The sequence below is a fragment of the Ambystoma mexicanum genome, chromosome 1p, assembly GCF_040938575.1.
Source record: "Ambystoma mexicanum isolate Mex_15411 chromosome 1p, UKY_AmexF1_1, whole genome shotgun sequence".
Classification (NCBI taxonomy): domain Eukaryota; kingdom Metazoa; phylum Chordata; class Amphibia; order Caudata; family Ambystomatidae; genus Ambystoma; species Ambystoma mexicanum.
In genome coordinates, this window is record NC_090921.1 from 634536341 (window position 1) to 634549008 (window position 12668).

Genomic DNA, 12668 nt, shown 5'->3' on the forward strand with positions numbered 1-12668 from the left:
CTATCAATATGTATCTAGGAGCTGCACAGCCTGCCCATCAGTCAATGACAGACACATTTTCCTAAGCAACATCAAATTATTAATACATGTAATAGCAGCAAAGACACAAGAAGAAAGTCCTAAAATAACATTGACATGACAAAGCATAAGTAGCGTGGGTGTATGAGATGGAAGAAGAACAGGCCCTCTTTCATTTTATTGACTTCAAAGTGGTGAAACCATAGAGCGCTAGACAGTTACTACAAACGGCTGATGCTATATACCACGAGACACTCCCGTGGACTGTTATAGCACGTGAACACAGCGGCCATGTTGAGATGGGAGATTGACTTCGTTTTTCCAAAAATGAGACCCATTCCATTAAAACGTTTCAAACACTTTGAAGGTGAGATGGCTATTTGATGATTTTCGGCACCATTTTCTACAGACAATACGTTTCTATAACGACATACTGAATAGAAAAAATCTCGCTGGTGGTATTTCATTAGGAAACAATGCAAAAACACAAATAGGTCGATTTGCCCGACAGTCTTTCATTACTTTCGTGCTCTTTCACTGGCTACTGTAATAAAGTAGGGATTGGTTGAGACGTCTCGCGATACTCGATTGACAAGTCTCGCGTGTTGCTGGGCTGCGTTTTGTCGGCTTCTCTCGCCCTGTGGCAGCCATTTTGTGAGAGAGCACACAACGCGCGGGTTTGCTGAGTTAACGCGCTCTTATAGCGAAGGTTTTATCCGGCCTCAAAGTCGTCTGTTAGTGGACCGGCGACCTCTTAGAGAAAGGCACGAATACTTCAGGGCACCGGGTAGTAAGTCTTGAACCAAGTCTCGTATAAGTACGCGTCGACTCCTCTCGCACGCTCTCTGCACTATTATAATCACACTCTCGGAATGGCGGACTCTGGCGCTGAGTCGGGCGCAGCCTCTGATTGCGGAGACAGCAAGAAACTAACCGAGCTTCGCGTGATTGACCTACGGGCGGAACTCAAGAAACGAAATCTGGACAGTGGCGGCAACAAGGGTGCTCTCATGGAACGGCTTAAAAAGGTAACCGCACAGGAAAGTATCTGTCGAATAAACGCCATGCAAGTTAAGCCATTATGTTGTAAATCATAACTACTTCGCAGAAATATGGTGCTTGAGGGCAGACCTGTTCTGAATAGAAAAGTTCGCGCATAACCCCACCACCCTCCGTACCTAGCGTTATTAGATAGAGGACAAATGCCGCCGTTACTATGAGCAGACTCAGCAATACTACAGGGACCCGTCTAACTGTTGTGAACGTCTGCGCGGTGTTCTTATCCTCCAGTCCTAGCTTAACGTGAGCTCTTAAATGACCCCTAGGCGTGGGCCTGCTGTAGCTCCCAATAGTGAAATGGCGGTCGGTGCCCGCCATTATCTGGCGCATGCAGCACCGCGCGTGAACAGGCGGGGCAGCACCGACACACTAACCGTTGTGCATGGTACGCCCAGCGTTGCGGCTTTCAGGGTCCCAGCGCCAGGAGTACCGGATCACCCGCCCCTTAGTCGAGGCGCCAAGTGAAATCGCATATTCTTTTGGGTGCCGATACACTCTTGTCTTTGAGAGCCCAGTGCACTGGACTTTTTGTTTGCACTTCTGTATAGACAGTGAACATCCGGCAATGGGTACACGTGGGACAACTGGGTTATAGTGCTATAACAGGTTTTTAAAAGTAAATGGGCCACTGGTACCCATTTGTTTTGTTGTAGGTACGTCTAACGCCTTCAATTTGTGTGTGTTGCAGGCAATCGAGGACGAAGGGGGCGACCCAGACGATATTACGCTGGAGTCCTCCGAGACCGCAGTAAAGAAAACACCAAAACGTAGTGGAAAAGGTGCAGTATGGCGATGGCGTTTCTTTTTCACTGTAAACTACGAATGGCATTAGTGTGCACGGTGTAACTCATTGTATGATGTATGCAATTCCCATTTGTAATGCTCTTTGGATAAAAGCTATTTGTAGCACATTAGTGGAACGCTTCAGAACCACTCACGATCATTTTTTCGGTTACATTGTCACTTTTCAGGAAGGAAGGAGGATGGCGTTGAAGACAATGGCCTGGAGGATGACTCGGCGGACGGTCAGGTATGAACGATTCGTGCTGCTATTGAGAAGATACCCAGTGTCCTGCTGTAGACATAGTCGTTAAATGCGGTTTCTCTTTTTTCAGGAGAATATGCAGGACATAGACATGATGGATTTTAGCGTTTTAGATGAAGCGGAGATAGATGATGCTGCTCTTGATTCAGGTGATGAAAACAAGGAAGTTAGCAAAGAAAATCCCGAGGCAGCCGAGGAAGATGAGGTAAAGCATAACTGTAATTTGGGCGAGCTCACGAGGCTGCAATAATCCGCATGACCAGGCTCGTATAGCAAACTTTTAAGGCTTGGAGGTGTTCACGTTTTGTTACTCTATTAACATTTAATGACTGCGTTTTAAACTCTGCATCCGTTAGCGGTCGCTTTTTAGTACTAAGTTGGTGGCTTTTCAGAAGTGCTTCCCGTCTTTTTTGTATCGGCTGATCCTTATATCAAGTCCGTACATGTCACGTTTGTCCGAATATTCTTGCCGCAAAACGTGGATTTTAACCTCAGTACGTAAATTGAAAACATCTATTTCTGCCGGCGTGTATTTGTAATGCACGGCAGTATAGTTGAGAAAGTAATTTCACCTAGGTCCGCTCGTCTGGCTGTACCGGTGGTTCCTCAATTTACTTTTGACATGTTTAAATTTCTATCGCGGGATCATGTATTTGCCTAAGATATGTGCACAGCAGCACATGCCGACGAACATCCGAAATCATTAACGCGTTCCTCCACGATTTCTAGTTGCAACAATTTGTGATCCATGGCAGCATCTCAGTCCAATGGTGGGACAGTCTAGCGCACACCTTGCTAATTACTCAGGAAGGGTACAGTTCTGGATAGCTGCTCATTGGAGCGCATTATGGGTTCCAGTGTTCTGCAACTCGTGTTGCCACGTGTCAAACCGTGGTCCCCTTAATTCCTTGCTAGCGTAGTGATTTATAGTTGCCAGGCGGCCATTGCCCAATATATTGATACTTTCTATGCCTATGGTCTTTTATGCATTTGATCGTCAAACACAATGGTTTTCAAATCTTGCGGCGCCCTCTTAAGCCTGGTATAGATTGCGTATATGATGACCAACTTCCTTTATGCCCTCCACATTTTACCTTTAGAAGAGATACTTTTGAGGGAGTACCATGCCACAAAGCAGAATTGGCGGTGTACTAACCAGGCCAGTGCTCAGATTGTAGTTTGAGCTCGTGTTTGTCGGGAGGTGTAGTCCTAGTCGTTTTTGGTCCTCCGCTTACCTGTTTGTGATTTCAACATTTTCTTTATTTACGCTGCACGATGTAAAATCAGTCGGAAATGGGAGATGGGCGCCTAAATCAATCGGCAAAATGACGTAAATCGTTGTTTGAACATATTTTAAATACACCTGGGTCTAAGGTGGCCGATTTAGTCGTGATGTGATTCAAATGTACCCTGTGCTGTTGTAACGTAAAGCCATATTTGGTGTTGATGCCACTAGTCCGCAAATGGTCTCCTGTGGGTACTTGAGCAGTAAAGCAATTTAGTGGCATCATGCTAGCTATTTTGGAACCGACATTTGCCTTACATAATCATGTAACCTATACATATTGCAAGATAGGGTTAAGAACCTACTTTTTTATTTTATTGTGCATTTGTAAGGGGCTTGTACATAATTTTCAAAGCGCCCGCAGGGAGGGAACATGGGGACGAAAGGCAAATAACGAGGGAAGACCTAGTGGTCCTAGTAGGCCTTCCTCAGAGAGAAAAGGATGAGGGGGTAAGTGGCAGATATGCTGAGTGCTCAACTGCCAGTAATACGTGCGGGCCTGTGAGATAGCATAGGCCAGTGTGTGCCCAAAGAGTGCTAGAGTGGGCGGAGGCCGCGGCCCAGAAGGGGGTCTGGTCACCAGTATCAACTGGAGTTTAGCAAGGTGATTTCTGAGTGGGCTGGACAACACACTAAATTCAATTTTATCAGTGGCTGGGGTAGTCTTCAAAGTTTGCCACACACCGAGTAAACACGGTTGCATAATGTTAAACATCCTATTATTGAGTAGATTCATGCATCCCTTTGTCCAATGCTACCTTCAGTATTCCGTGCAGTAAATGGGCATACACAGCTATCCAGTCTTAACATTGGGGGCACTTTTCATTCACAACTTACAAGCCCTATAAGCAAGAATTAATAATGGCATGCAATGCACTCCCCCCATGATAGAGAATCATTGTTAACTGGATTCCATTGTGGGTTCCTGCTTTTTGTTTTGGGCCTTTTCCAGTGGTCTGGTCAGACACCAGTAGGGACTCGCTGCTCGTGCAGTAGATGCAAAGTGCATGTATGTGCTCATAGTTTCTGGCCTGGAGGCAATCCATATCCCTGGAGATAAATTATCTCTGTGACGAGCAAGCAGGACTTCAGCTCCCACCAGTCCAAAAGGGAGTCTTCTCTAGTTGGGTTCCACTGTTTGAGACTAAGGCAAAGCTTCACAACGCAGATTGACTTGAGACCATGGACCATGCAGAAGCAGTCCGCTGGCGTCCCACTGATTGTCCTTCTGCACAGGATACTGTGCTCGATTTCAGAGCTGCTCCTTGTATCCTAATCTCAAATTTGGTCTGGACACCCAGCTACCCCACACCACCTACATGCTGCAGGGGCAGGATTGTGGATTAGGACCAGACCACTCCAACCAGGGCGGGGTGTGTATATAATTTCCCGTCAGAGCAGTGAGGGTGACAACTGAGCTAGTGGTGCAAACAGGTCTTGAACCATTAGCGGAAGCAATTTTAAGTAACAATGCATTGGTGTGAACCTGATGGTGCTCATAGCTCACTACCGCCAACCTTTTCAGTGTATGCTGTAAACGTTTGGAGAAAGCAAGACCCCGTGTGTTGCTGCAGCACTCCACTTACAGTGGCTTGTGCTGCAATGTGGGAAGAAAATTTGAGGTCTGCCCTGAACTGATAACTAGAGGCTAGTGACTTCTCAACCCGTAAGCATCTGTCGAAAGAGTAACCTTAAACCTATTTCTGCCAGTAAAATCACATACATTTGAGGCCTTGGTTGGTCCAGTTAAGATGTGGGCTTCAACTGACATTGCTCTTAATTATGGTGTTGCATGACTGTTGATCGGGTGTGATTTATGTTCTCCAAATAGTGCAGTCTGGAAACTGGCAATGCTACAATTCTGTAGGGACAACACCACTTCAGTCATGATTAGGTAGGATGGTCGCGTAAACTCGTGGCAAAATGCAAGTCTAGTCTCAGTAGGGCGAACTAAAATTATGGAATACTTATTTGGTTCAATTAAACAGCGTAGTGACACTATAGTTATAATTTAAAACTTCCTGGGGGCTGTGCTCATCAGTAGAGTTGCATTGAGCTGTATTTCTTGGACCACTCTTTATTTTAATTCTTATAACGCTCCACGTCCAGTGACCTCAGGGCGCACCTAAAACAAGACAATGGGCAACGTGGGACAAACATAGGAGGGGAGAGGAATGATGAAGTCCATGGGGAATTGATAGTTTTGTCAGAGCGCCCTCAGTTCTTCTCTGCTGATACCAGTTAGTAAATTGATCAGCTGGTGGAACTGCTTAAATTGTTTTGCCTATCCTAACATGTGGCAGCCATGGCACCCCTCCTTCCACCTGAACAGGGAAAGGATGTCATAATGCCCCATGACTTGAGCCATATAGAGGGTCTATACCTGACCGTCTCCAGTCACAACTGCACACTGGTAACTCGACCAACTCCACCCGTTGCCAATTTTTAATTGCCCGGATCCAGCAGTATTTAATTCCTAACTGCCTCATCGTAATGCCGCTGCAATCCAACATCTGCAGACTTGCAGACACACCTGGTCGTTGCCTGATTTACATTGGGATGCGAAATTCAAAGATTGCCCCCAGATTTTAGTTACTTTCTGGTGCCATCAACCGGCCAGTGATTGGTTCTACATGCCTTTATCCCACCTAAACTGTCCAATGCCTGTGAGTAAATCCCACCTAAACTGTCCAATGCCTGTGAGTAGGTCCCAGCCGTGAGGAACATTCCAACCCCCATGGCCACGCTACTTCACTGCGACGTTGAGTCCTACCTACTTCACAGACGAATCGACTCAGCTGTTGCCCGAGCTCCCCGCTCATCTCCGGCACCTACAAAGTTACTGTTGCTTCAGATATCTTTTGCCCCGCCAAGACTGAATTGTGCCCTATACCTTCACCAGCCATGTACCAGGCCCCCCTCTGCCCCACCGTAGCCACCCCATGGCAAACCCCCTGCAAGATATGGGCACCACTGGCCAACCAAAGCATTCAGTACTCTGTTCCCTGCTAGCAGAATGCTCACATCGTAACCATACCACCACATATTCCCTTCTGCTATACCCTAGCATTATATACTGCTTCTTGCTGCTGAACAACGTGCTCCATCTGCAACATGGCCACTGTGTAATGTGTGCCACTTCCTTAGCCTAGCACCGTCGACATTGTACACTTGACATCCTTGCCATAACTGAATCTTGGCTGCATGCATCCAGTCCTGCCTTGTCCATTGCCGTTCCAGATAGCTACTCTTTCGGCAAAGGGACACAGGTGAAGGCGTTGCCATCATCGCCAAAACCTCCCTGAACATGAGACTCCGTTCACCTCGGGGGAAGTCATCGCTTAACGCAACCGCTCCTCTAAACATCTTCTGGTAAACAGACCCCGGGGCCTGCGCTGTCATTGAAAAATTACGTAACCCAAAATTCTATCTTCAAACTCCAAACCTAAATCCCAAACCATTATTTTGGGTGATATCAACCTAGGTTTCTGTGACCCACCAGACAAATGCACCCTAGGCTTAGCTAATACATGACAGCCCTCAGGCTATCACATAGGTTTCACAATCCTACACATGCTTTAGGCCGTAGTCTTGATTGGCTCGTCATCCACTGCAAATACACTATCTCATCCAATTCTCCTTGCCCACCCTCGGTCATTCGGGACTGCGCACACCAACTTGCCCCACACCAACCTCATCAACGCCTCATTCAACAACTGTCCCCACGGACCTAAAATGCATGGGTTCTACCACTAAACTCCCTCACCCCAACATCCCCACAAACTACAGACCCATCACCACCACTAAAACAAGGCACAGTTGCCTACCTCCAGTCAGATGTGTTGCAAGAAACATCCTGGTACTCGGGCAATCCGGTTTTCGCCCCAGACATGGGACAGAAACAGCTCAAGTCCAAGTGCATGACTTGAAGGATGAAGGGAAACTTGTCCTTCTCCTATTGGACCTCTCGACCACCTTAATTTGGTGGACCACAACATCCCATGCAACACCTTACCACAGTCGCACAATTCTCACCCAACGCCACCCAATGGATTGTTCCTTTCAGAGAGAACCATGAAGGTCTATTCACCCAAGGCAGAAGCACCACCCTCCCTAGTCACCTGTGGAGTACTGTAAGGCTCATGCGTGGCTCCCACTTCTAATAACTTTACAAAGCTGCCGTTTGCCCATCTTGATGGCCTGGGTGTCTCGTAAAACCAACTATGCAGACACCCTTGTCCTTATATGCATCACGGGAGACCATGCCACTGCTCTAAACGCCATTTACCTAACCATACAGGGATGGGTGGCACATCACTGTTTGCACCTGAATGGTGACGAGACCGAGCCGCTCCTCATAGGCTGTCAACTCAGGCCTGCTAAACGCACTCAGCCATTCAGATATCTGTTAAATATGATGGGGCGAAATGTAAAAACCTCAATAAATTAATGTAAATGGCTGCAACCTGTTACAATCATCGCACAGATGCCTTTAGGCTTGGCGCGCTATACAAGCAACACAAAATCATGTACAATAATCCAGAAGCTGGCACTCCTTTAAATCGGACCCATATTTGCACGCAACCAACATTGGAGATCACCTGTGGCCTGGCAGACACCCACTTTTGTAGTGACATTTATTAAGCATATTAAAAAGTGCAAATTCGACACTTTCAAAACAGACCCTCCCTCACAGTAAATGAACAAATAGCAACACCACTTTACCCATATTTAACATATTTTGACTCTTGAAATAATTTCCAGGAACATTCATTAGATTTGTTCATACAGGTTGAATGCAGCAATTTGCAGTGCATCGTTCATCTGGATGGAGGCAGAAGACACCTGCTCACACTTTCAAACCTGCAGTATTTGTTTCTTGGCAGATAACGATGCTCTGAACCAGCATTTCTGCAGGAATGACAGATCCCGATCAAATCTTCAAGCATCAGTACCCTTTCCAGAAATCCCTTAAACTACTTCTTTCCCACATCATATGCTCAAACTACCCTCATCTATTTGCCCCTCAAACATGCCTCTGACTCCAGCAAACCCCTTTCATATAATTTCTAGGGTGTCCAGTATATTCTGTTCAAGATTTTGATCTGTCTTGCCCTTTCTCCCAGGTTTAATTAAGCGTCCATGTCAAGTAACCTGCGAACTCATTTCTGAACCCAATACATTTATCTAGTAATATCGCAATAGTGTATTTTCCAAGACGTTTATGGACCTTGGAGATGAAGTGTCCTTCTAGCTTGAAGTCTTGAAACAACTGAACCCTGTCTGTCTGCTCACTGATGGCCCTCTTCATTCTTTGGTATTTCCCGTAAGTGCAACCATCTAGACCTCTTTCTGAAGTTAGTCTGTTAAAAGATCAATTTTATATCTTCACCCAGCCATTGGATACTTCTCTGAAACCATTTTGGCCACAATAGCGTTTTCCCGTCCAGCCTAATGGCTGGGTTTAACAGTGAGTTGTATAAGCAAGAGCCATTTTCTGTGGTGAGCTTCAAGAGGCTTCGCATTCTCTCAGGAATTTCGTCTGCATACGATCTGCACCAAATTGCATCCTCTGGTGATAACCCCGCCCTGGAAGACACATGTACATCGGCTCGTACATTTCTTGCTCCAAATGCCAGGTGGTATGTTTGTAAAATATACTTCTAAGCCACCCTTCTACTGTAGCTTCCACAGCTTCAGGCCTGGCTGTTTACCATCCCACAAGAAAGGTTGTCGTACTGGAAATTAACTTCCATCATGCAATCCACGTCCTTTGTCAGCCATATGGCCAGATATGGTCAACTGAAACCATAATTACTCGGCTGATGCTGCGAAAGCCTGAACCTCATTACTCAAAACAACCTGGTGACCACCAAGTACACACATCCTCTCAGCCAATACTGCCACTGATGCAGGCAGGAAGGAATCCTCCTGGGCATAATCGCCACAAGTCTGCGGCCAAGCTTGCCATAGCAGGTACCATCAATGAAAGCAATGCTCTCCTAATAGAAGATGGATTAGCATGTTAAACAGACCGCCCATTTCAGACCAGTGTGCTGTGCAGGCCGTCCTCTCATTGCCCTGCTCAGCAGCAGCTTCCCCATATCACCTGAGCCTCTGGGGCAGCGCTCTTCGTGGTGCTCCTGCTCTCAGCGATCTCCACACGTCTCCTCAAAAGTCACTGGCTTCACATACAAATATGCATTCTTAGAGTTGGCTGCATACTATAAAATGCTTGTTGCATGCCCCCTCTTGATTGGACCAGTACCATCTCTGGTCAGCGTGTCAACCTGAGTATGAATTTGGCAGCTAGAGCACTAGAACCTCGACACGTCTAGCATTTCCAATCTGGGACTGGATCCTCATACCTATTAACGTCACTTAACTCCCCTACAAAAGAAATCCCGTTTTTTTCTTCTCCAAGGTAGCGGGCGATGTGTTGGCATGCAACAATCTGATGGCCCCACCACTACACTTTCACAAAAGGTATGCCGGCCCTGAATGCTCTGTTCCACTCCTGCAGTAATCACCGAGTGTAACGCCTATTTACATACTTCCATAGCTCATAGAAGCTTGGGTTGCACTTAATGGAATTGTTATGAAGGCACTCGTGGAGGCAGGTACGTCTTTGTGATATGGATTTATTAAGTAAACGGGTAAAAGACCCCCAGCACATCAAACATCCAATGTAAGCAAGGGACAACTCCAACTGACAAATATAAGCAAGGGACAACTCCAACTGACAAATATAGAACGCCGGGGACTGAGCAGGCAGCTAGTGGCCCTATGACATCATCAGAACCTGGGAGCAGTGACAACTCCACGCTTCATAGCTTCTAGCATTGCATACGTGTCTCCCCCTCCATATTAATAACATAACATAATAACTTCACAACACATCTCCCTCTTTTTTTATAAAAGTTCTTCACCAGGTCTCTTCACTTTACATGTGACATCTTTTTACAGTAGCGATACGGTCTTTATTCCAAACCTGACCGCCAGCAACACGCACTGCACCCTTCAACACAGCAACAACTCTGGGTCAGAATACAACAAGTTACCCTTCTTTCTGACCACTCCCTTAATCCTCACCCAGTCACCACACTCCACACGCAATTCCTTCCTTCCTCTCCTTTTATTCTCACGCATGACCCATTCACTCTTCTTCGAGAGACTTCCTCACCTCATCGCTGACCACATCAGATTCCCTGCTTCTGCCTAACCATGGCGGGCACGCCATGCAGTAAGGTTTTCGAGTTCGAACGGACACAGACCGGTAGTAGCGTGAGGTGCCATGCGCAATGCCCACATCCTATTTTGAATAGTCGCCAATTTGTCAAATCCACCCCACCCCCCCATGCGAATGCTCTCATCACGCATCTGTTCAACCTCTCAACTACTCCATTGGTTTCGGGATGATAAAGAGCTGCCCTCTTATGGCTCACACCACATTTTTCCAAATACTTGGGAAAACATCCATCGGTAAATTGCGTGCTTGTAAGAACACTTCCTGGGAGACCCTCACTTGCAAAGATTTCTTGCAATACCTTAACCATACTTTCCCCCGATATTTCTCACAACTTTGAAATCTACCCACCTAGAGAACAAGTCGACGACCAGAACCACAAACCTTCCCCGACCATATCACAAATCGACGGGTCCCAATATGTCCATAGCTACATCACTCCAAATTTTAGACGGAACACCGGTTGTTTCTTGGCCTCTACGCCCTTACCACTTCTTATGCAAAATTGGCACTCACTCAAACGGGCCTCAACTTCTTTATATCAAAGCCTGGCCACCAGTAATCCATCCTGAGTACCCCTTTCGTCTTTGCGATGCCAATATGTCCACTGTGCGCCAGATCGATAATCTTTATTCGAATCCCCACTGGTGCTACTGCCCTCTCCCACCTGAACAATATCTCATCCGCAACAGATAATTCATCCTTCACCTCCCAGAAAGGTCTTTCTTCCTCCAGCAAGGCTGATTTATTTGGCCAACAGTAGAAACTACATATGATATCGCCCTGCTCAAAATCACATGCTTCCTTATCTCATCCAACCACTCTTGCTTGGATACAATGCCTTCTGTACTCGCAAACACCATCTCCATGTTATCATCTTCGATCCTATCTTGGGAACTAACCTGGACTCTGGACAAATTGTCCGCCAACGTGTTCTCTCTTCCAGGAATCACCTCCATAACCAACTTGTGGGCTTGCAACCTGGTGACCCATCCAGCCACCCTTTGTGAAATCTTGTCCAGACCTTTCGTCTCAAAGGTTTGTGATCCGTCCGGATCACAAATTCCACACCCCAGACACAATTCTTAAACCTCTACGGCCCAATAACACGCAAGAGCTTCCTTTTTAAGAACTGAATACCGTACTTCCGCACCCTTTAGGCCACGTGAAGCATGGGCTATTATAACTTCCGATCCATCATCCTGTTTCTGTGCCAAAACGGCTCCCAGGCCGCCGTCACTAGCATCTACCGTAATAATAGACACTTTTCTTGTATCAAAACATCCCAAAGGCTTTGCCATGTCTTATCTCCTCTTTGATTCTAGTAAATTCTGCATCACACTCGCGACGCCATATGAAATCGGCACCTTTCCTTAATATTTTCCTCATCTCACGAACTTTAGTTGCATAGTCTTTAACACATTTCTGATAAAACTCTGTCATACCTAGAAATGAATGAAGGTCACTTTTTGTTGTGGGTTTCTCAATTTCCTTTATCGAGTTAATGATGCTTTCCTTGGGTTTCACCCCCTCAGATGACACTTCGTGGCCCAGATAATCCACCTTAGATCCCGCAAACTGACTTTTATCTTCCCTTAAAGTAATGCCGCTCTCCTCACTTCAACACATCATTCAGACTCCTGTCATGGTCCTCCAACGTCTCACCACAAATCAGCACATTGTCTTGGAAGCAAAATACTCCCTTTACAGACCCAATTAACCGATCCATAATCTTTTGGAATACCGATGAAGCCGACGCCAACCCAAACGGCATTCTTCTGATTTGAAATACACCCTTGTGCGTTATAAAAGCCGTAACCTTTCTACATTCTTCCGTCAGCTCAACTTGGTGGTATGCGGACGCCATATCAAGTTTAGAAAATATCTTCCCCTGGCCCACCATGGTTAACATCTCACCCATGTTTGGCAAGGGGTGCCTGTCGACCATCACACTTGTTGAGCTCACGCATGGCAATGCACAATCTCAGATCACCAGAACTTTTTTTACCACTACA

General features: G+C 46.3%; 1 protein-coding gene across 4 annotated transcripts in view; it reads left to right on the top strand.

Annotated features, from left to right (window-relative positions):
* Nucleotides 1–598: 598 nt before the first annotated feature.
* The window catches only part of SAFB (scaffold attachment factor B), a 73923-nt gene continuing 61853 nt past the window's right edge, over nucleotides 599–12668 (top strand). For 2 of the 4 annotated variants that reach the window (XM_069649658.1, XM_069649660.1), the window contains exons 1-3: nucleotides 668–1046; nucleotides 1766–1856; nucleotides 2049–2107. In XM_069649658.1, coding sequence (XP_069505759.1) covers nucleotides 891–1046; nucleotides 1766–1856; nucleotides 2049–2107 — 306 coding nt within the window. In that variant the 5' untranslated portion in view covers nucleotides 668–890. Of the gene's footprint in view, nucleotides 1047–1765; nucleotides 1857–2048; nucleotides 2108–2192; nucleotides 2328–12668 lie in introns of all 4 variants that reach the window. The other 2 variants (XM_069649657.1, XM_069649659.1) reach the window with 2 other exon arrangements.